Source organism: Palaemon carinicauda, chromosome 1 (assembly GCF_036898095.1).
Source record: "Palaemon carinicauda isolate YSFRI2023 chromosome 1, ASM3689809v2, whole genome shotgun sequence".
Classification (NCBI taxonomy): Eukaryota; Metazoa; Arthropoda; class Malacostraca; order Decapoda; family Palaemonidae; genus Palaemon; species Palaemon carinicauda.
This window is the reverse complement of record NC_090725.1, coordinates 208,597,494-208,623,400: the sequence shown is the minus strand read 5'-3', so window position 1 is coordinate 208,623,400 and position 25,907 is coordinate 208,597,494. Positions and strand designations below refer to the sequence as shown.

Below are 25,907 nucleotides of genomic sequence, written 5' to 3'. Positions count from 1 at the left end.
TATATTGCCAATGTGTATTTCATCTGTTTACGGTCATGGAGTGCATCAAGCAGGAATGATAGCATTCCACTGAATTTTGATGTCATGACATCGGAATTGAAGATATCAGGAATAGTTTTTGCTTCTCAATAAGTAGACTATTTTTTCCTTTTTCAGGTAAGTGTTTCTGCTCCTCATGTATGTACTGAATCAATTAAGAACAATTTTAAAAAGCTTAGAACGCTACAAGAAAAGGAATGGCGCACAGTAGTAGGTCGGATAGGAGGTCCACCGGGTACCTAAAACGGCACCCCCTTCTTTTGCAACTCTTCCCCCTTACATCAAAGAGTTAAATCTATTCGGGGTGAAGAATGCTATGTGTAATTTTTAAAGAATACGTCCCCTGATATTATGCGATATCCTTAATTGGATACTCCCGCCAGGAGTTAGAATCCTGGAGATCTTCGGTTTATTTCTCTGGGAGTATCACTGTAGCAAATATCCCTTAGAAGGCTACCTAAAGGAACCCTTCCATCAGGACGACATGGCACTCTCACCCAAAAATAGATTTTCCACTTTGCTCAAAATCCCTTTTGGCACCAGATTTGTCACACCTCAGTTTTTGTGCCAAGTGTTACAAGACAGATGGGTCTATCGCTGCTAGAGCCTACAAGTAAAGATAGGGCTTTTACATCACTCTTTAAGTGCAATGGTGCCTTGGAACAGCATGATGACTGTGCCATTATTGCTTCTAATTTTTGCACTAATAGCTCCTCTGTTATTTGTTCTTTTGATTAGCCAGTTAATCACACCTCTGATTTTAGTGCTACTGTAATCATGTCAGTTATTATAGAAAGTCATTTCATTATATCTTGCACTTCTGGCTCATAAGAATTTTATCCAAGTCGCACCTCTGTCTCATGGGCTTTTGTAGTCTTGTATTAATAGATTTCTTGAATCTAGTGCCAATTAAGGGAGAAATGTCAGTTAATGAGACGAAGAATATTCTTTCCTGCACTTTCTTGGGATGCAGAGCATACAAAAGCCGTTATTTTTACTGCTTCAGGAATGAATAAGAGACGCTTTTGCTAGTCCGTCTACTCAGACAGTAGATACAAGATTTGTTCATTAGGTTATGAACAAGGAGGACAGATTTCTACCAAAGAAGTGAAAAATCTTCATAAAAAAACTACATCTTAGATATGCTAATAAATATTACTCAATGATAAGTACATACAACCTTACATTCTTTGCAAATATGAACAATGTACATATATGTATGGTTTATACACCCTATACATTTCATCATTGGTTTTATTGACGTGCATTGAATTTTTCATTTTTCTTGAAGGCTATATTCATTAATATTTTCCTATGATTACACATACATGTGTATTCAGACATACATGCATATACAGTAATAAGCATAGATTATCTAAGGTAAGTATTAGTGGCATATCAAAATAATACAAATATTCATGAAGCCTATATGTATCATTACTATGTATAAGTTATGGGAACATTATTTTGGTTATTGCTTTATAAACATGTGTATACAATCTCTAGTATAGTACAAGAATTACCATAGGAATTAGTGGCATGTGTTAAATGTATCCATATATTCATAAAGTCTGCATTCATTATGATCCATGTAAATAACGTTACAGGGAAATATCTAAAATACATAATATATTACTCGAGTGGGATTTTACGTGCCTGCTGGTTGGATGTAGGACCTGTACAGTCAAAGGGGAGTATCCTCCTCTGTAATTCTAGCTGTTCCATTCCCACCTCTTTCTTCCCTCAGTTAGAGGGGAATGATGAAGTTGATAACGAATTGACATGACAATCCTTGCTTATCAGCTAAGTTAATGATCAACCTGTATAAGTTTTAATTTAAATAACTTCCTTTGTTTTTCTCAAAGAACAACAACCCTTCGCTTATTGGCAGTTAGGCTGACTTGCCTACCCAGTTAATTTCCTGTGTTATTCTCAAACAACAGCAACCCTTCTCTTATGGACAGTAAGTCTGACTTGCCTACCCAGCTGCCTACCCTAACCTAACTTCCATAGTCGGGTCTAGTGATCATAATTACATAGTATTCCTTCAGTGAGCGTTCTAAATGTTCACTATGCCTTACAGTCAAGTTTCTCCCATGTGAATTTCGAATTCTTGAATTACTTTATCCTTCTGCAGCTTAACACTTGCATTTCTGCAAACCTAGTAACTCTATATGACATCTATATTTCAAGGCATAAGACCAAGTTTGGTGGCTGGATCCTTATACCCCTTCTCTCACTAAAGAGCCTGTCCTATTTTTTACATATTCACCTCTGTCCTCATACACCTGACAACACTGAGATTACCAAACATTTTGTCTTCACCCAAGGGGTTACTGCAATGTAATTGTTCAATGGCCTCTTTTCTCTTGATAAGGGTAGAAGAGACTCTTTAGCTATGTTATTCTATCTTATTTCTCTTCCTCTTGTTTTGTTGAAGTTTTTATACTTTATATAGGAGATATTTATTTTAATGTTGTTACTCTTCATGAAATATTTCATTTTTCTTGTTTCCTTTCTTCACAGGTTATTTTCCCTGTTGGAGCCCCTGGGATTATAGCATCCTGCTTTTCCAGCCTAGGTTGTAGCTTAGCAAGTAATAATAGTAATAAAGTAAACACTCTTAAAAAATATCATTTTGATTTGGAAGATTACGTTTCATATTGTAGATGCTCTCAGATTTTGGATGGGAGAATCTGTGGCAGAGGAGGAAGGTCCAGGGGGCATAAGGCTGAGCAGGAGAGACTCCCTCCTGTCAGCTCTAGAGGAAGATGTGCTGAAGTCTTCCCCAGCAGGATTAGAAACTCTCTCCTGCTGGGCCCTTGAACCAACACTTCCACAAGCCTATCTTGTAATGGGAACCAGTAAGCCCAAAGGAAGTCCACAAGAGATGCAGAGCATCTTGAACAGTAGACTTCTCACAGGAGGAAGCCCTCCCAGTTTCACTAAGGGAAATGGGAGGAAGCCCTCCCCGGTTTACTAGGGGAAATGAGAGGAGCCTCCTGACCCAAAGGTTGTCCCAGGGTTAAAAGCCCATCACTCTTACTCAATCGCCCTCCAGAGGAGGCTGAGCGAGAAGAGCCAGTGGGAAGGGCACTAGGCAAAAGGGGGAGCAGTCGGGACTCCTTTGACTTAGAAGAGGAAGACTCCAAAGGTGAAGAACCCCTTTTGAACTTCTTCCTTCTCCTGATATACCATTCCCACTGAGAGAATGGCCACTCCCAAAACTCTTGGCATGGAGAAACCTGTGTGCAATAGTGTGTCCTCTGCATGCAGGGCAAAGCGGATGATAATTGGTCTCCACTTTACACATGAATGTGGCCAGGCTGCTCTTGCAGCATGCAAGAGCAGCCTGCCACACCTGGGCAAGTTCGCATGTCATGCATCCTCACTATGCATGCACAACTTTCACACCTGAAAAGTAAAAGATGAAATGTTTTAATATTAGGACAGTACTCCAGAGCTCTTTCATCCACTGCTGAAATCAAAGTGGTGTAGTAGTGAGTGAGCGTGGAGGAGCCAAGGAGGTATTTTCCCATTATCGACTGGTAAGAACCCCAAGGGTTGTTGACACCTTGTTAAAAAGTTTTATAGCCATATTCCAGCTTCACTATTATCCTTACTCCTAAGTAAAGAACGATGACTTGTATTCGTGTAGGAACAAATGCTATTAATTCTAGACTGACTTCGGGGGGTTACGTTAAGTTTGGCAATGGGGTGTGAATAACTAGAACTACCATTACTAATGAGGATTCACTGGACTTCTGAAGTTTAACAAGGGAATCAAGTGGTATCAAGAGCTTATGAAGCTCATCAATATAGAAATATGACTGAACTTATGTGTTCCAAGTAATTAGTCTGTAGCAAAGAGAAAGTTTCGAGTGGTAGTATAAATGTTACTTTTGATCTAGTAGATAATTAGAATTGGTTTAAAAAAATAACAAATATAACCCCCTATTCGTAGATAAGAGAAAAATAAACTAAAAATCATCATAAATTAACAACGCGTTATAATTCCCTCGAAAAGCAGTGAGCCTTGCCATCTCTGCTCTAAGAAAATTCTGGAAAACTAGAATTAAGTACTCAGTAAATCCTTCCAATAACACTTTACCCATCTAGAGCCAAAAATAAATTATCTGAAAGACCATGCATTAATGATTTTCCTTTATTAGTGTAATGAATGAAATTCAAAGATGGCATTATATTCTATAAAACTGTTAGGTAACTGATTAATCTTATACAATACTGTACTGTACATGCAAATGATTGAGTTTAGTTAAAGCTTACTGAATAGTTTGAAGAAACTTTAAAGTATGTAGTCATTCTACGTGAAAGTAGTAACCATATTTAATGAATAACCTGAATTCAGAGATTTTTTTTTATGAGGCACAATGATTGGAACGCAGCGTACATTCAGAACAGTGATTGAATTAAATGCTACTAATTAGAATGACTATGGGGAGTTTAACTCTCTTCAATGTGTATTTGTTATTGCAGGAGAAGGTGAGTGATAGTGGTGGGAGTAACAGCTATGTGTGGCTATCATTAAAAGTCTTAGAAACGGACACCAGACTTTACTTTACCCTGCCACACTGATTTAGAATCTTAACAAGTGGTAGCAGAGCATGGTTAGTGGCAGTTGGAAGGATATTAAAGAGAATTAAGAAGACAAAAAAAAAAGATGACCAACAACAGTGACAGTAGTCAGGCCTGAGTGCTGGTCTTTGGAGGAGACAAGGGGTATGATCGCTGGAAACCAGAGTTGAGGGTATGGGTGCATGTTACCAATGTTGAGAAGAAGAAACAAGCCATGTCACTTGCCCTGTCATTCCTAAAAGGAAGCGAGATGAGAAGCAAGGTTTTTCAAGAGATGGACATCGAGCAGCTGGCGAACAATGACAGGGTTCAAGTTTTGCTTCAACACTTGAACAAGTGGTACAAAAAGGACGCGATGTTAGCTGCATATGAGGCATGGACTAGATTCGACACATATAAGAAGGGGAAGGAAGACACTATGGAGAAGTACATTCTGGAGTTTGTGAAGAGACATGTTGACATGTTGCTTTGAATAAGTTCAAAGTGATTATACCAAAGTGCATAATGTTGACAGCAGTGTCTTTCTGTGAACTGGATAAGATGTTTGACTCTGCAATGGTGAAGTCTGAGCCAGTGTTTAACACAGAGGAGGTAAATGTTGTTACACGGTCAAAAGGACGTGGGGGATTCAGGGGAGGCAGAGGAAGAGGAAAAGTAGTAAATAGGGAGAAAAGTGGACAGAAAAACAATGTTCATAGATTTGGCATTGTAAGAAAATGCTTTACATGTAGATCACAATACCACCTGTCTCCTGCGTGAACAAAGAGAGTGTATGTTAACAGCGCTGGTGAAGATCCACCTATTATTATTTTATCATTATTACTTGCTAAGCTACAACCTTAGTTGGAAAAGCAGGATGCTATAAGCCAGGGGGATCCAACTGGGAAAATGGCCCAGTGAGGAAAGGAAATAAGGAAAAGTATAAGATTTTAAGAACAGTACCAACATTAAAATAAATATTTCCTATATAAAATATAAAAACTTATAATAAAAAACAAGAGGAAGAGAATTATGATAGAATAGTGTGCCCAAGTGTACCCTCAAGCAAGAGAACTCTAATTCAAGACAGTGGAAGACCATGGTACAGAGGCTATGGCACTACCCAAGACTAGAGAACAATGATTGGATTTTGGAATGTCCTTCTCCTAGAAGAGCTGTTTACCATAGCTAAAGAGTCTCTTCTACCAGCGAGACTGGATTTCGGTGAACAGAGAAAGACGAGCTAGTAATCGGCGATCGGCTAGCTGCCGATCAGCAAGCTGACAATTGGAGATCAATGATCAGTGAGCCACAGTAGGTTAGTGCGCAGCAAGACAATGAGCAGGAGGCTGACGAGCAGGTGATCGCTGGGCAGGAGATCAGATGGTCGGTGAACAGCCGAACAAAGATCTGGAGATAAGATGTGCCCTTTGGAAGGGCAAACAACCTCATGAGAGGCTCGTGAACAAAACCTCAACAGACCGCCACAAACCGGATTTCGTTAACAAGCAGGCGAGTCTGAAGAAACAGGCGAAGGTCAGGAACTAGTAGAATCAGGACGAGAAGGCTCCTACAAAGAGGAGAGCTGCAGTAACGAGGCTGAAAAGCCGAAGAGGTGTCTTTTCGCTGAAAGGGAAGGAGCACCTCTAAGGCGAAGTACGATGGGGTCTACGACCCCGAGTAGCAGTCTGCAATTCTTCTCGCAGGTGGAAAGGTTACTAGACAGTGGAGATGAAGGGAAGTTATCCCTTGGAAGGAAGGACAACCCAACACCTGGGGAGGAAAGTACTGTAGTCCAACCCCTGGAGGCGGAACTTCGGGCAGCACTCTTTGCTTCCCATCAACAAGCCTTGTTCAAGTTGAAGGTCTGCATTGAGCGTTACCTGAGAAAACGTAGCCGGAGCTGGTTCCTTTAGATTAGCGTGCTGATCAGGAGCTGCCACAGGCGCAGGAGAACAGGAAAGTGACGATGCAGTGACAGCAGATTCAACACGAACAAACGGCACTGCTCTTCTACGTCGGCTATCTTAGCTGAACGAAGAAGTATGGCATCGCTAGCTGCGGAAATATAATAAAAACAAATTACTGTATGCAAGAAAAAACTCCCTCGGTAGGAGCACCTAATTGACGGCGGACGGAAAAGGTGTCCCCGAGAGAACAGGCACAAATTAAGGACTGTGCACTTCCTTCCCCAGCTGAAATGACAGGAGAAGGAGAGCGGCAGCATAAAAAAATGTAACAAAACAAGAATTAAATTTAATTAATTCCATTTACAAAATAAAGTATTCAGGAGAACCACTCAACACTCCGGCGGACAAGCGGAGACGAAGCTGAAAAGTTAAATTATAAACAGTTATTATTTCACTTAGTTAATGAAAAAAACCATTCAGGAGCGTAACCTAATCCTCGAAAGTGAAAAGTGTCCCCCGAGAGAACAGACAAAAATGGTATTAAAGACTGCACACTCTCTTTGCCGGCCGACACCGCTGGGAGAAGATCAGCAGCGTAAAACTGTAGTATTAATTCAACTTAATTAGTGAAGAAAAACCATTCACGAGTGCAAACTAACCTGCGCACGGGAAAGGAGTTCCCCTGCAGAGGAACTGCCAACTGCTCACGTAATGAGGGAGAGTGGCGATGAAGAGCAGGAACAAAGTCAAGCTCTGTGAAGGCCGCAGGCAGTTTCCTCCAAGAACATGTAGGGAAGACGACAAAAACACCTGAACAGAGAAGTAGTATCCAATGATGACGAAACCCCTGCGGCCGAGGACGTGTCACTCGGAAGGACACCCGCCCGGAAAAGATCGTAAGGGACGGTTCTCTGTCCTAGAAAACCTGCTGCGCAACGTTAACACACAAACTGCAACACACACTAAAAGAAAGCTTATAATATATATAAAAAAATTAAGAATGTTTTCATATATATAAAAGAAAACATAAGGTAAAGAGACAAAGATCATCAATGGCAGTCCAAAAAGGTGAGGAAGAAGAGTGGAAACAACCACTCTCCCTCTGAGCCAAAAGCAAAGTGAAGTACAATCACAGATCTGTGAGTGAGAGGGGTAGCTAATCCCCCCCTAACCCCCACTAACTGGTGGGTTGGGTAGTTAACCCTCGCTAAAATCTAATGGCTTGTCCTCTCAGCTTTGACAAAAGTAATACCCCTATAAAAAGCATAGGTTTGTATTCCAGTTACAGAACAAAATGTATTTGAAACACAGTAGTATGTCTGGCAGTAGAGTTTGATAAAATTCAAACCCCTTGAGAGGCAGAACCAATGACCACTGTATATGAAGGCTCATAATTTTGATATATGTAAACAGGTCAGATCTCATTAGAGTAAACATTAAATTCATAAAATTAAAAAATTGTGCTTTAATCCCATCAATCTTATCCCCAAATATAATCCTAGCTTCTTGCCAAATGCCACTAACTAACTCACTTATTATTGGTTCTATCACCCACCTTATATATAACCAACTCGACCTACAGTATGCTGCTGTGTTTATTCAAATTCTAGTAACCAAAAACCAGTATTTTCAAAATGCTTAATCAAGACGAGCCTGATCATCAAGGTGTGACCAATGGAGATTATTCGAATTACTAGTTATAGTATTACTATGCATATGGTTAATGTTCCTTAAAGATTCATGATATAATGGGCTTACTTGTTGGTGAGGGGGATATTCCAGGAACTTTTCAATGTGGATTTGACTCCCATATTTATTATGCAAGGTGTAATTGGAAATTTTCAATTGGTGTCCATGGATAATGATTGCTCTTGTTTCTTCAATAGCTGTGAGCTTAATAGTGAGATTACCTAGAAAACATGAGACAAGAGTATATTAGAATACTATTGTATGAAACCATTATTCATTATATTGAGAAAGACTTATTCTTTATAAAATAAAAATTTCAATATTTACTCAAAACTTTTAGTGTTTGCCTATTTGGGTGGATAACTTTTTCAACCATATAAATCAAAATTACAAGAGCATAATGAAGGCTGCCATTTTATCCTATAAATGCACTCAATATGTCAATATTAGAGTCTGTCCAAACTCTGACAAAAATTAATGAGTTAGCAAAAACGGTGGTGGTAAATACAACACTCAGTAAGGATGTTAGTAGCACCACTTTGATCTTGCTAATATTCAATATAGATATGCTTGATCTCTGAAATTAAAGGTTTAACTAGGAAAAAAATAAGAAATTAAAAAGCAATTTGTATTTTCCCTAGGTAAACAAACCCTGAGACCTTTGAAATAAGGTTATGTCCTCGGTGGTGCTGAATCGGCCATTGAGTCTTTGAAAAGGTTTTAAATTTTAAAGGCTGCTCATGAAGGCCAGAGGCAAGGGACTGTATCATTGCCCTATCAAGCAGGACAATGCCCTAGAGACTGGCCATATTATAGATGATAAGTACCCAAGCACCCTCTCCACCCAAGGTAGGACCAAGGATGGCCGGGCAATGGCTGCTGATGGCTCAGCAGATAGGTTTGAGAGGGACTCAAACCCCTGTCTGGCAATCACCAGGAAAGGACGCTACCACCAGGCCACCGCAACCACAACAAATGGTGTGAGGGAGGATGCCCAGCCTACCCTCCTGACACAGAATAGCCAGTTTTGTCCCAAGGACTGATATGGGTGGTTGAGGTGGGAAACTTAATCTAAAGGACACAGGTTTGTATAGCTAGGAAAAATACAAATTACCTTCAGATATTGTTATTTGTTCCTACTCATATACAATTTTTTTTCTTTTGAAATGGGGATACTCATTGGTGGGAGGAAGTCCCCTGGAACTAAACTAGAAATTTATTTTCTTCCTTTGACATGTACTCCTTCTTGGTCTCATGCGGGAAAAAGTGTGGTGACTCCAACAACCTCTCAGCAGCTAATCATAGGATGTAGAAGCAATTAGGGCCTTGGTCAGTACTAGCTTAACCCAGTACTAAGAAAAAGAAAACCTATCTCTCTAACAGGGAGATGGTGTTGGTAATCAATTTCAAACCAGGCACATCAAGAGAAATGTTTGGTAATACCCCATCCTCCTCCTTGCCAAGAGGATGGAAAAGCTGTTTCTTGGCCAATGCAGTCTGCAAGAAAAGTTTTTCCGTTGTGTAACTCACCAGCATTATAGTTATAACTGCTGAATCCCTTTGAGAGAAAAAGAAGAAAAAGGTATGAGACAGTAATTCCACCTCTCATAAACTTATGCCAAATGAGTTACCTTATACAGAATGCACATTCAAGTTCTATGAATGAGCTGGGAGTGTAATAGAAATACTGAGCAGCCACCTCAGGACCCAAGGAAGAGTCCAAAGGCCTGAAAGCAAAGTCCATAAGTAAAGAGAGGCAAAGGTGGTCCAACACCTTCAGACCCAACTTTCAATTCCTAATAGTGACACAGGTAAACCTGAGAGCTACTGACAGAGGTAAGATTACAAGTTCTTTCCGAGAGGGCAGAGTTACGTAATGAGCAAAAATCCTCTACAGGCAAGCCTCCTCAACTACCCAAAAGGAACAGGATCTGGAAACTTCCTTCTTGTTTCTACAGGGGCTGATGGGAAGGCTGTGATATTTGCATGCAAGGTGTCAATTCCTCTTCAAGTTTGACACGATGAAGAGTCTGAAACTCCCCTACTCACATGCTTTCACAGAGAAGAGTGACAGTCTCGCGGGAAAGTTCACTATGATGCCCTTCTCATGTTACCTAGAGGCATGTGCACCAATGCCCTAACAATAAAATCCATCAAGACTAGGACTAAGTCCTAGGATAGGTAAATCTGCTCAAAGCTCCCTTCAAAAATGCACTGCTACCTTGAGTAGAAAGGATCCAAACTCTAATGAGGGGCTTCTTGGGCAGAAGCAATCAAGAAGTCCATGATCTGCCGAAAAGTGCTTTAATGGAATAGACACGTTTTCTATGTCCCCAATCATAAAGTGTCTCTCAGGACCTACGTAAAACGGGACATACTCGACTGGGGATCCTCCTAGAGTACCCCACGGAAAAAATCATGAAGGTAAACATACATACTCCACTCTACCTGGGCACTGTGCTTACTTGATCCCTAGAGGAACGACTGTATTGCCGGCTGCCAGTATGTCAGTGGTATCTTCAATATCGAGCCCTGGGGATATGGTCACTGGATGAGCTTTGTTACCCCCTTTCAGAGGACATGGCTTCAAGGTCTACGGTGCTCATGACTGGTGCACATGGGACCACTCACCTGCAACCAGTGCCAGACCTGTAACTGGTCACACTGGGATTACACTCCATGCTTGACTGACCCTTAAAGAATTGGTCTGCGGGTGAGCCCTATTATTTCATTCTGACAGAGGAGAGCGGGTCTCTAGTGGTGAGAAAGTGCCTATTCACAGTAGGAAAGGGAAAGCATACATAATGTCTCATCTTTGCTTGGACTATGAAGTTAAGAGTTGGTTAATTGCCAGGATCATTAAACTGCATTCACTCAATGAAGAAAGGTGTCATATCAGTTTTACAATCATTCGAACAATCCCTGAAGAAGGTAGGAATAATACTCATCCTCAACTGAAAAAATCTTAAGGTAAAAGTCAGTGGGTGAAAAAAAGAAAATAGGAGTAAGAAAGAGGCATTGGAAGAGGAGGAAGAAGAGAGAGGTAACTCGCTCTTCTCCCCTTTCCATCAGCTCTTCCTTGCTACTGTGAGTCATTCACCAGCACCTACTGATCATGAAAAAGTGAGCTACCTCTCTGAGTTTGTTACAAATACAAGGAAAAATCCCTAGTCAAAAAACATTCCCAGCTATTTGTCCTTGCTTGAGCATGAAATCAGTATCTCATCAATCACAATCCTCAGATCAGAATAAGAGCGAGGAATAGCCTCGAACTCATCCTGGAACAACTCTGAAGAGGTCAATCTCAGCAGCTCAGTTGAAAACTTGTGTGAACACCTGAGAAAAAAATGAGGAACTTTTAGAATGACTGAAGGTCTGCATGCACTACAAATCCCTCTAGTCACCAAAACCATGAATTCTTCCTCTCTGGATGCTAAGTATGGAGCAAAAATTGTAAAATAACTGCGGCCTGACAAGTACCGGCTCAGCCAAGAGGAATACAGACTCATGCTCAGTCTCTGCAATAACTTGGGAATAGCCAATGAGAGAGGACTGGGGAAGGTCATGCAAGACTTATACCAAAAATATCCAATATTGCTCCAGCTCTATCACATGGCCAGAGATGAAACATGGTAGGAAGTTATAGAATGGATTTGGATGGAAGAGGAGGGAATGAACAAGGCAAGTCATCCCTCTATGATAGCATGGGACATTCAATACCAAGGCATCTACCTATGAACCTATGTGTTACTCCTTCCTTACTTCTCCCTACTAACACCCCTTCTGGACAATGACTGGAAGGGGAAAAAATGAGAGGAGCAGGTACCAACCCCTTAAGGAGGAAGAGGCTGTTGACGGTCACTGCTGAGATTTGGAGAAAGCCGGGAACTTTCTCAAACTCAAGCCAAACGTCATGGCCAGGTCGGAGTTTCCCTCGAAAGACCAGAGTTCATAGGGGATACCACAAAGAGGATGAATGAGTAGGTTACTGATAAAAGCATTCCCTTCTAGTTACTGAAATGTGTTCAATAATTAATGTTTAAACATATTTCAGTAAGCGTACAGTCACATGTGTAAAGTAGGTGTTAAAACTGATGCTACAAATTGCAAAATTCAACATACGCACTTTTTAAGAAACTTTCATGAGGTTGCCAGTTAGTATATTTTATTCCAATTATTGTTATCATTTATCTGATATGTATCAGTGATTACCTGAAGAACCTCAGAAGGCATTTACCTAGTGATTGGTCAATGTTAGTTCAATAATTGTTTAGTAAAAGAAAAAATATGTTTCCCGTAGAAACATCAGCGGCTCTCAATATGTGATATCAATTGTTCAGCAGGAACTGCTGAGTGCATAGCCATTGGCCTAATGTGATTTGTTAATTACTTTTATAGCGCTCTGTCGAAAGCTATCATGATTTCTTTCTATAAAGCACAAAGAAGTTTAGCATTTGATTAAATGAAATTCAAATAAAACTCTAGTTGGTGTGAGAAAAAAACGAGATGCAAGCTAAATTATATGCACGGTTAGCATTGATTACATGGTTAGGCCTGTTTCCAATAACCAAGATATGTGAGAATTTGGTGGAGTGACTCCTGAAGAGATTAAATTCTGCTATTGACAATTGAGGTTCCTTAACAATACATTAAATAGGCTACATTTTATCTTTTTTTTTTTCATTTTCATTGTTGACGAATAAATGTAACTATTCACATATATATTTTTATATTTCAAAAAGACGGTATAACAGTAGGCTACATGTTTCATTATGAATTGTGATTATTCTTTGACTTTTTAGTTTTAAGATTTCATATTATATAAATGTGTATATATATATATATATATATATATATATATATATATATATATATATATATATATATATATATATATATACACACACACAGACACACACACACACACGCATATATATATATATATATATATATATATATATATATATATATATATATATATATATATTTAATGTTAATATATCTTTAGTATTTCCTAAAGAAAATAACTACTCCTATGATATACTGATAAGTGAGAGTAAGATTCAACGATGGTAGTTTTTAACATATTCCTACTAAACAAGTTGAAAGATTGTGGTAAACCAAGCTCGTATTTACATAGCTCATGATATTGAAACACAATTAATGGAAAACCATGTTTAGGCTACAACCATCTACATATCCAAATAACCCAATTCATTGAATAACATGTTGGAAGATATATTCTCTTGATTACTGAAATAGCTCTAACCATTTAGCCAACGATAACGCACATGTAATTTGGATTTCGTTTTTTTCACACCAACTCGTATCTTATCTATGTTTCATTTAATTAGATGCAAAACTTCTCTGTGTTTCATCAAAAGAAATCATAATAATTTTGATATAATGCTATAAAGGTAGAAGGTTAATTTACACATCACATTGAACCAATTCTAATGCACATGGATCCTAATGCTACCGTTTGATATCACGTTGAGAGTCGCTAATGTTTCTATTGGGAAATTCTTTTCTTTTCTTTTAATAAATAATTATTCCAACTAACAGTGACCATTCACTAACGAAATGCCTTATGTGGTTCTAGTAGTACTATTTTGGCCACAGCCGATCACCCCCCAGAAAGGGGTGGCCACAGACGATCACCCGGAAATGAGGGTATGGCCGTAGACGATCACCCAAGGTCACAGAGGGTATGGCCGTACACACTCACTCAAGGTCACAGAGGCTTACTGTTGACGGAAGTGTAGTATTTTTAAAGAGTTTTGTTTACAAACATTGCTTTGAAGGACGTTCGTGGCCCTCACCCGGAAAAGATGGTATGGCCGTAGACGATCACCCAAGGTCACAGAGGCTTACTGTTGACGGAAGTGTAGTATTTTTAGAGAGTTTTGTTTACAAACATTGCTTTGAAGGACGTTCGTGGCCCTCACCCGGAAAAGATGGTATGGCCGTAGACGATCACCCAAGGTCACAGAGGCTTACTGTTGACGGAAGTGTAGTATTTTTAGAGAGTTTTGTTTACAAACATTGATTTGAAGGACGTTCGTGGCCCTCACCCGGAAAAGATGGTATGGCCGTAGACGATCACCCAAGGTCACAGAGGCTTACTGTTGACGGAAGTGTAGTATTTTTAGAGAGTTTTGTTTACAAACATTGCTTTGAAGGACGTTCGTGGCCCTCACCCGGAAAAGATGGTATGGCCGTAGACGATCACCCAAGGTCACAGAGGCTTACTGTTGACGGAAGTGTAGTATTTTTAGAGAGTTTTGTTTACAAACATTGCTTTGAAGGACGTTCGTGGCCCTCACCCGGAAAAGATGGTATGGCCGTAGACGATCACCCAAGGTCACAGAGGCTTACTGTTGACGGAAGTGTAGTATTTTTAAAGAGTTTTGTTTACAAACATTGCTTTGAAGGACGTTCGTTTCGACAGTAGGTCGGTGTTGATGGAAGGGGAGTATTATTTTTGTTTACAAACATAGAGTTGAAGGTCGTAGGGTTCGTAATGGCATACGTACGGGAACTATTAAAGGGAAATTGTTTACGGAAGTAGAGTATGATTTTAAGTTTTTTGTTTACAAACATTGAGTTGAAGACCGTACGGTAGTGTGTCACTATTAAAGGGAATTTGTTTACAAAACATTGAGGACGTAACCATTTGTTATTATCAAGCAACTCTTCGTAATGACGTACGTACGTACGTGTTTATACGTACCAGGAACTGTGGCACTGTTTAGAAAACCTTGAGAACGTATTCATAGTGGGCTACTATTAAAGGGAATTTGTTTACAAATATTGAGGGTGAAATCGTAGTATAGTTGATAGGGGTAAAACATGCCCAGACAGTCTCTACACCCGAGGCCCCCGTTCGCTACCTGTTGATAGGCCTACACTTGTCATCGTCTACAGTAATACTGAGTCATCTTACCATCCATTACGCTGTCCCACCTGGGCTATTTGTAAGGATTAATTATTTGTAATGATAAGGGTAAAACATGCCCATTCAGTCTCTACACCCGAGTCAAAGGCCTAAGCCGTGATGGGGGGCTAAGCACCTGTTCCAACTTGCCCCAGACGCGTAATCTTAAACATTAGGCAAAGCTCTCTCTCTCTCTCTCTCTCTCTCTCTCTCTCTCTACAGAGAAGGTGTAATAAAACACATAGTACTTAATATTTGTTTAATAATAATAATAATAATAATAATAATAATAATAATAATAATAATAATAAAACAAAAGCAAAATATTTTGGGATAGGGTCTAAGATGAGTTCATACACACACACCAAAATACGTGGGAGGATAATAAAAGAAACACATACTACTTAATATAAGTTTATTAATAGGAAACATTCAGTAAAATAACCATACAGGATATTTTGAAAATAGATAACTAAAGCGGATCGACTTTATTTACGTCGTTTTAGCAACTCACAAATCTCCATTGATAATTCTGGCTTGGTGTGACGCCAGATATACATACATGGACGACTGTTAAGATGTAAAAGATAATAAAGTAATACAGTGACATCATTTTCCTTTAAATTGGATGGTGATAAATGTTCCCTCAGTTTCCTAATGGCTCCACACACCTCTACAATATTTGGAAATCATACTCATCGGGGTCGGGGAAACTGATTCCCGCGAATTTCATTTGAGGGATATTGTTACTCTCACCCCTTTTTTTAAAGGGACGAGTATTTTCCTTGGGGGGTTTGCATACCCCTTTCGATTTTTTCTTCTTCTGGCTCTCCTCCTCTGCTTCCATTTCACAGGCTTTCTTCTTCCTACTCTCCCGCACCGCTTCCATTTCACAGGCCTTCTTCTTCGTGTTCTCCGCCTCCTCTTCCATTTCGAGGGCTTTGGCCACCGCTTGGGAATCCGAGAGAGTCTCTCCACGCTCCAGGGTCGCGTCCCCGGAACAAGTCGCGTTAGCAGCTCCCACCGCACCCGTGGAGATATCAACACCCGTTGATGACGGCGTCTCCTCTATCCGCGTTATTAAAAACACGGGTGTATCGTTATGGCGTCCCTCTTCTTCTTCCCGTCTCTTAATTGCTATTGATAAAAATTCTTCGTAGAAGAGCTCTCTCCGAAGAATTCCTTCCCTAGCATTCTCCAGTAGTTGTAAGGTAGACTCGTGATCATTGAAGGTTGTGATGAGTTTATCCTTGACTGGCGAAGGTAGCATGCTTTGTTGGGGTCTCACTATATAGGTAGCCAACTGCCCCAGCATCTCCTTAGCAGCACCCCTACCTTCCTGTAAGTGTTCTAGAAGGTCCCTCCTCACCTTCCGGACATTTTCCAGGTTTTGTCGAATTCCTGCTTCATCCAGCAATGGAGTAAACACACCTATGGGAATAAACATTGAAATATAAGTTTTGGAAATATAATCAAGGGTCACACACACACACACACACACACACACACACACACACACACACACACACACACACGTGGGTGGATAATATAAGAAACGTTGTACTTAATATTTGCTTATTTTAAGGGACTTCTAAACTTTCAATGAAAATACTTTGAAAAACTTACACTTTTGGAAGCTGGTAATCTCCTCATCCAGGAGATGGGCGTCGTTCTTGTAGGAATATTCCATAGTAGAGGGCGAAGGACGAATTTAGTACACTCACGACGACAGATGCGCGTTTGCGCCCAAGGCATAGGTTGGGCCGTATATATAGTACGCACGCACGCGTAAACGCACACACGCACACCCAGGCCTACAGTTTTAAGGACTCACCCTCCGATACGCCTACGGTTTAAACGCCTACCTCCCGTCATTGCTTCCCTCGGGGGGACCCAACTTCGCCAGTTTGGTGTGTGCGCTTCCTCTGCGTCGTTACGCCCAGCAGTCGGCGTTCGTGATTTACACTATGGAAAATTCCTCGCCAGGTATAATATACAGTATCCTTATCAGTGAAATTTCGAAAATATTTATGCTGTGAATATTGTGATTATGTTAAGTGTCGGTGAAATAGCGATTACTTTTGTGATTGTGTTAAGTGTCGTGAAATAGTAATTACTTTTCTTTCTTTCTTTTTAGAGAAAAGTGGTACGAAAAGGAAACGTGAAAAGAGTGAGTCTCACCTCCCTATCAAAAAAAGAAAGAAACACTACGCAAGTAAGTACTGTTTAATATAAAAATGTAATGTTTAGTACCTTTATCTTTTTTTCTTTTAAATATTCAACCCCAGGATTATTGTGAGTTTAGTCTGAAAGGAAGGAGATTAAGTAGAATAAGATCTGGGATAGAGATTCGGGAGTTTCCTTTTGCGTATTGATATTCATTACGTGTGTTACAATTTGGCTTTACAATGTGTGCTTTAAAGTTGCCTTACACCTTTCAAAAAAAAAACTATAACAGTAGCATTTCTCTCTCGTTCCAGTTCTTACGCCGGGAGGGGAATTACCTGAAAATACATCGTCTCATCACTCAATTTCGAGTGGAGGAGAATTACCTGGAAAAACACTAGCACCACAGCATGCAATTGCTACAACCTCAACAGGAGAAGTTTCACGCGGGCAACCTCCCATACCTGGGGGATCTCCCTCGACACCTACCACAGGACACGCGCTCACCCTCATCAATAGAGAGTCAGCCTTCAATTACCTGTACGTTGTTGAAGAATTCAGAGTCCACTCAGTAGGTGACCCAACCTTATTTATGGTAATTTGTAGGGATGATATTAGTGTACGAATAAATAATTACTTTAAAAACAAAACATTTACAGCCAAGATTGTGGGACTTTTGAACTCCTGTATGACCAAACTAAGCTTTCAAAAATTGGGGGAAACGGAAAACAAACCCGTGGCGCTTTGGCTCCCAGCGACGATTATTAACGCTGGTGAAATCAATAAGCTCTTGGATAAATGGGAAACTTTTATAGAAAATAAATTCCCACAAATAAGCAGTGAATTAAGGGGGAGTGGGTGGACAGTTGAAGACGTCAAGAGTTTTAAACTCTTTTATCACCGCCAAGCTGTAATGGCTGGAATGGGTGCATACATTTTTCCTAAGAAAGAAGTCCGCGGAAGTCATGCGGTTTTTAATCCCTCTGGAATTGGGAATTCCTGCCTAATTCAGTGTCTGGCTGCCTACTTTATCGCTAAACAACAGGCATCACCCCACTGGGGAAATATTTCCCGCACTGTAAATAGTATTCAACGTTGCTCGGAATACGTTGATTTCACCCGAATCACCTTCCCCATCCAATGGGAAGACATTTCACGCCTCGAGTCGGCAAATCGTATCTCCATTTACGTTTACGAAATGGAAAGATCCGCGGACGGAAGGTATCTGCTTCAATTGTCGAGGCGTGGAATGAAAAAATTTCCAAACATAGTCCCTCTTCTCCTCTTAGATGGGGAACATACATGCCTCATTAAGGATTTTCATTCCTTCGTGAAATCCTTTGCCCGGGTAAGATCTCCCGACCCTCGGTACTTTTGCCATAACTGCCTATCGCAGCATTCATCAACCTCTAAGCAAGAACACCATGAAGCCAGTTGTGAACTTGCTGTAACATTGAATTTTCCCCCCGTCGGAAGCACAGTAAGGTTTAGAAATCAGCATAAGACGCAAAAGTTTTCCTATATTTGCGTCTTTGATATGGAATCGGCTTTAGAGAAATCTCCCGGTGCGTATGGTGTAGAGGCAATACATAAATCAATAGCGTACTGCTACATCATTTTCGATTGCAGCGGTCAAAGAGTAGCTTCTAGTTATTATTGCGGAAACGATTGCGTTGACAAGTTTCTAACCGATCTTAATGCTTGTTGGGAGACAATAAAAAAACGGTGGCGAACTTTCCCCATTCATATGACAGAGGAGGATGAGAGAGCATTCCTTAAGCAGGACGTATGCCAATTGTGCAGGTCACCATTCAAAGACGGGAGCGATAAACATAGACATCATGACCACGCCAGTCCTAATAACAATTTTATTGGGGCGTACTGTAGGCGGTGTAATTTATCATGCCGCGAACAAAAAACACATCTCCCTGTTTTTGCCCACAATTCGAGTTATGACTTAGGCCTCATCCTCAAGGATCTTAAAGATAAAGTCCAAATCAAATAAAATACTCAAGCGTAAGTATGGTGATAAAGTCAAACTCATTTACACTGACACAGATAGTTTCATTTTTGCTCTGGAAGTTCCCGACCTTAACTCGGAGTTTGCTCAAGAACCCCTGAAATCGTATATGGATTTTTCCAACTTCGATGAAGACCACCCTCTTTTTAATAATGAAAGAAAAGGCGAGTTGGGGCTTTTAAAATCGGAAACTGGTAGTACATTAATAGCAGAGGTGAAAGCGTTGAAACCTAAAATGTATTCTCTGTTACTAGCCAACCAGGAGCAGATTAACAGGGTAAAAGGTATTCCTCGCCACCTGCATTCTCGTATGAAGCATGAACAGTATTCCCAAATCCTGGAAGATCATCGGGTCAATTACGTCGCGGTACGTACAATTAGAAATGTTCAGGGGCAGATGAGTACCACCAAAGTAGAAAAGAAGTGTCTTTCAGCCTTTGACTCAAAACGTTTCCACGTAAGTCAATACAATTCTTACGCATACGGTCATCCGGATATTGTAGAGGAGGAGGATGAGCAAGTAGCGGGGGAGGTCCCCACCAACAACCCTCTCCCCAAAGTAGTGGTACCGTCTTATTCTCCACCAGACCCACTTCCTCGCGTATATCAAAATTTGTGGAAAAAGAGAGAAGAAAAGGTTGGTGAGTACTTTCCTCTACCCGAAGGAAATCCATCTACATTGGGGTGAAAGGGTAAAACACGCTTCTCTCTCTCTCTCTCTCTCTCTCTCTCTCGCTACTTTCTTCCTACTGATGGAAATTCCACCGTAATGACGTAGAAGGGAAGGCGCGGAAGGAATTTCAAAGAAAAAATAATACCTCATCGTATATAATTGCTAAGTTCGCTTTTCCCTTTGTAAATGTACTGTCAAGCGGGTTGCTACTTTTTATTAATGGGGGTATTCATTCCGCCGTACTTATATCATTGCATTTGGAGTAAAGGCGCAGTTAAATGCGGGATCTGTTAAAATGTACAAGTGTTTTAAAGAAGATGACTTGGACATTTTTAGGGAGCCGGCGCGTATTATTGTGTCGGGCTTCTCCAACTCGGGAAAATCTTTCTTGGTTGAACAACTTATATTAAAGTATGAAAGTAAGTTTACGCACATTGTTATGTGTGGTGTGGATAGCCATACTTTGAAAACCCATCCAACAATTGGGGCAAAACTCTCCCTCTACGCCAATATCGTAGACCCGATGAGTGAGATAGATACGGAAGCTGGGGTCTACTCGATATTATACATCCTCGATGATGTTTTTCTCGAGGCTGTCCATGACAAAATTGTTGTAGACGTCTTTACTAAGGGACGACATAAAAATATCTCTGTTATTTTTATTACGCAAAATATGTTTTACGGTGGTAAATACGCCAGGAATATAAGTATAAATGCCTCGCATATGCTTTTGCTGAGAACTAGGGATATGTCTCAAGTTGAGTTATTAGGAAGGCAAATATTCGGTTCGTCTTTATCGAAAAAATTTGTGAATGTTTATAAAAAGGCTGTTTTGGCTAAACCCTTTTCCCATTTGCTGGTAGATTTAAGTTTAAATACTCCTAGCGAACTCCAGTTGAGAACAAATATAGCAGGGAGTTCCTCGTGTGAGGTAGTTTTTGGAGAATGGGAGACGTAAAGAGAAAGATTTTGGAAACCGTATATGAAAACTATTCACACCCATCAAGCTTGGGGGGTGTAAAATCCATCTATAAAGCCGCTAGAGCTCTGAACCCGGGAATTACCTTAAGTAATGTAAAAGACTATTTGGCGACGAAAGATGCTCATACATTGCATGCACTCACAAGAAAACACTTCCCGAGATGTCAAATGGTATCTCCAGCTCCTAGAGTTATTATCAGTTGCGATCTCGCGGATATGCGACGTTTATCTAAATTTAACAAGGGCGTAAACTATCTTCTTATTTGCATAGATATCTTCTCCCGCTACCTCAAGATTATTCCCCTCAGAAACAAGAAAGCACAGACTCTGTTAAAAGGCTTAATATCGATCCTTTCCTTACCCGAATTTCTGGGGGTTAGTCGCCTTCTTACCGACCGCGGGTCAGAATTTTATAACAAACTTACATCTAAGTATCTGGAAGAAAAAAATATAAAACTCTACAGCGTCTCCTCATATGAAATCAAAGCCGCCATTGCCGAGCGTGTTATACGTACGCTAAAGCAAAAGATATATAAGCATTTAACTCTGCGAAATACTCTCGTCTATGTTGACGTCCTCCCCCAACTTGTAAAAAACTATAATAGATCCCCGCACCGAGGATTGGGAGGGGGGCTGACTCCCCTCGAAGTCCATAGATATACCGACCCAGAAATCATTACGCAACAATTTCGGAAAATGTATAAAGCAAGCGTGTTTAAACCCCAACAAAATAGTAATGCACTAGACGTGGGTCAGTCTGTGCGTATTGCGAGTGAGCTCCGACGGTCTGTATTCCATCGCGGGTATAAAATACAAAATACGCTAGAAATATTCAAAATTAGAAGCGTAGACAAGAGTCAGGCCCCATTGACTTATTATCTGGAAGATCTTGCCGGTGAGAAAATTGAAGGAGTTTTTTATAGAGCGGAACTAATACCCACGGCTATACCAGAAACTTTCCCTATAGATATTATCAGAAGGAAAGTCGTGAAGGGAAAAGTCAAGTATCTCGTATCATGGAGAGGATACCCACAAAGTTTTAACTCGTGGATACATAGTAAGGATGTTGAAAGGCTAGTCGGGAAAACTCGGAAATGAAATCCCACATGCACAAACATGCTGATTTTCTTCTCTTCTTAAATAACCTCCCCGCCAGAAAAAGGTCTGAATTAATTCCTTTACTGAAGAGGACCCATCTTGATTGCTTATCGGAGATCTTTTCCAACTTTTTAAAGGAAAATCTGACTCGAGATAGTAAATCAGTAGAAAAGGTGAAGAAATATAGGAATGAAATAAGGACAGTAGCCCGGAAAAAGACACCGCTTAAAGAGAAAAGAAAAATTTTATCATCACAGAGAGGGGGTGCTATACTTTCAGTACTTCTGCCTTTAGCAGCGAGTCTAATTGGGGGTTTGCTAGGAAGATGAAAGAGTATTGCCTAATACCGAGGAAGACGGCGGAAGGATTTAGTCTCCACCAAGACAGTGGGGAAAGTAGAGTTCAAAACTCTAAACAAAATGTAGAGGAGAATGGAAAGGGAGATAAGCAGCAAGGGGGGGGAGGAGGAGATAATAGTGATTTACTACGTAATCTATTGCAAATGATACAAGCGATGAAGTCCAAGTTTGAAAGTAAGCCAAAGAAAAGAAGACGTAAAGGGGTAGGGGAAAAACTAAAACGTGAGGCCGATCCTCTCCCCCTCCCTAAACAGGTAGTGTACAGCAATCCCCCTCTCGACCATCAGATAGATATGCAACTAACACCCACCAACAGAAGGCACGCCCTTGCTTTTCTCAAGTTTTTTGAAGGACGGAATGACTTCCAGTGGGATGATAGGGGAAATTTGAGAAAACCCATCGATCGTTTAAATGTAATGGTAGTGTTAAAGAAATTGATTCAACAAGCGGGGGCTATAGAGGAAGAGGACCTGCCTTTTTATAAAATCCTGTTGGATACAGCGGGAATTCCTTATTCATATATAAAGAATGCAAAAGCTCGGCTGCAAATTTATGGAAGTAAGGTGAAAATTGGGAAAGGTAGTCGAAAACGCGAGGAAACTAAAAGAAAAGAATTAAAAGACAAACTGCGTTGGGTTCCATATTAGAAATTACAGTCTGGTGTAGATGGGTGTGGTAACATGTTGCACCATCCGAAATACGTGTGCTAACATGTAGCACCACCCGTAATAGGAAACGGTAGGGGGATTGGGGTGTCTATGACTGCGGTGATGTGCGGAGATTGACGCCGCAACTTTTCAGTCTACATCAGGACCTCCTCAGAATGCAGTACTCCCCTCTCAAACTCTCCATCACATCCTTTACGGACAGGGTCCTAAAGAGGGGCGATGTCTGCTTGGTAGTGGGTGGGAATTCTATAACCGTTGAGTCATACGGCCTAGCTGGAGAGACGTATAAAGCCTACCCATACGGTGATATTGTGAGTAGTAGAAGACGTCTTTTTAATTTGTCCCGCTGCATTCGTGACGATCGACATCCCGTCGGAAGTGCCATCCTGAGGAAACCCCCGAGTTTCCCCACGGCGAGCGTACCATACGTAGCCACCCTAATTACCCAGTTCAACTATGGGTATTCATTTGACAACGATAGTGATGGGAAGCTTCGATCGTATGTGGAAACTTCAAAAGATACTCATTTTGCCGTAAATCTACAAAATGATACTACCGAGGCCCGCATTTTCAACTTTAAGAGGTGTCTAAACGAACTGGAAGTATGTGCCATGGAAAAAATAAATGATAGTATAAAAATTTTCGCTGTACCTATTGGAATTGGGAGGTCTGGTCGTGCTGATTCAATATGGATGCAGTACTATTTGCCCGAGTTGGAGAATTCAGCGAGGAGGATGGCTGGAAGTGGTAAACAGCTTATTTTATTAGCCACTGAAAAATGCACGTTACCTACAGAATTGGGAAACCTGGAAAGGTTTTCACTCGCGGCGCCGAAGGATTTACCCGCTATTGTCCCTATTTGATTATTTTCAATGTTATTTTTGTATTTCACTGAAAAAAAGTTATAGGGTGTATTATTTTTCGCTTTTAAGTTTGACTAAATATACTCTCCATTCTGTGAATGAGGTGATTTTCCTTTTCTCGTATTCTTCTTTAAAAAATAGTAATAAAGTAGACCATTTTGTTTTATGTTTTGGGTGATGTAATTCTCATCTGCGAATGAGAATAATCCAGTAGGTGCATTTGAACTTTTAAGTTTGGCGTAATGTACTCATTCTGCGAATGTGTGGATTTCATTTTTCTTATATTTTGTTTCTCTCTCTTTAAAAAGAAAAAAAATATCCTGTATTTTATGTTATGTAATCCCTTTCAGCGTCAGGGAGTAACTATGTAAGTGTCTTTGAACTCTTAAGTTTGGCGTAATGTACCCTTTCTGTGAATGAGGTGATTTTTTCATTTCAGATATTTTACCTGTCAAAAAATAGTTATAAACTGTGTCATGCTGTACTTTTATCTTTGGGTTATGTCATCCCCATTCGGGGATATTTATGTAATAGTGACTTCATTAATAAAAAGTCGTACTGTCTTTTGGTTTAAATATACCCAACACAAGTAGAATACTTTCAGTCATTTCTTAGCCACAATGGGTGGCGAAAGCCATATCGTAACACTGACCTCTCTGGGTAATAGGGATATCTTCCCTGAAAATAATGCAGGTAACTTTACAAATAAGCTTCAGAATAGTATAAATTTAGATCATAATTTGGAGCATGAAGTAGCACTCATCAATATTCATTACCCAAATGAAATATACGGCCTCGTCAGTGGTGAGGTTGATTCCGGAATAGAAATAATTATTACAAAGGTACGGATATCCATAGGGGGTGAGCCTACTATTACGTCACGTACAGAGGAAACCTACAAGCCTAGATTAAGCATTCTATCCACTGATGCTGGCTATATGGTATCCAGTATAAATGAAGACATAACATACGCTTTGAAGAACGTCCTACCGATCGAATTTTATAAGGAAAATATACCCGCGACAGGTCTATTAGAATATGACTATCAAAGAGAGAGAGTTCTACTCAAGTTCACAAAGAGACAGGAAACAAGAGAGGGAATTTATCGAAAAGGTCCCATTCAGGCCGTAAAATTAAAATTTGGAAAAAGAATTGGAGCTACTTTGGGTTTTAATACAGACAAACCATATCAAATTTTTGAAACCACCGCAGGGGAACCCATGATTAAGACGCATAATCTGCTGGCACCTTTCCCTCCCTCCCCAACATCCGGGGTAGATTTTGTTCTTGTTTATTCAGATATTGTTGAAAGATCTTATTTCGGGGGCAAGAAAGTTAATATATTAGACAGCTTTAGTATGTGGGGTAGTAAAACGAGGGGGTATCATAATTACGTGTATTACCCCTTAGGGACAAAGGAATTGGATGCAATATCAATCCGCTTGACTGATCAAGAAGGACGAGCAATACACTTTCGTGAGGATAGTAGCACTATATGCATTCTTCATATTAGACCGAAACAGAAAACAATATAAAAGCAAGTACCCCAGCACTTGGGTTTATTCTGGAGCGGGGCATCATGAGGGTTGCGTTTATCCCTCCCTCTCCCGAGGAGTTCAGTATCATATTTACTAGTGATCCCATAAAACTTCAACGAGGAGGGTCTCTAGGGGATATTGAGATATTTAGAGCCCCCAGGCGTTCGCAACAGGGTGGTGGAATTTTTAGCCTATTAGCTGGGCTGGCTAAAAGAGTCGCACCCTTTGTAGCAAAAGCCGTCTTACCATCGGCCCTAGAATTTGGTCAAAATGTTATAGGTGATTTAAAGCAGGGAACAAAAGATTTCAGGTCTAGTCTTAAACAAAGGGGGGTAGAAGCGCTAAAATCGACTGGGAGACGCATCGTTACTGGCCGGGGAAAGAAAAGGAA

The 25,907-nt window shown here is 40.4% G+C and overlaps 1 protein-coding gene across 3 annotated transcripts in view; it reads right to left on the bottom strand.

The window, feature by feature from the left end:
- The window catches only part of LOC137653700 (endoplasmic reticulum aminopeptidase 1-like), a 512,338-nt gene that overhangs the window by 298,077 nt on the left and 188,354 nt on the right, over positions 1-25,907 (bottom strand). For all 3 annotated transcript variants that reach the window (XM_068387282.1, XM_068387289.1, XM_068387299.1), the window contains one exon: positions 8,283-8,434. In XM_068387282.1, coding sequence (XP_068243383.1) covers positions 8,283-8,434 — 152 coding nt within the window. The remainder of the gene's footprint in view (positions 1-8,282; positions 8,435-25,907) is intronic.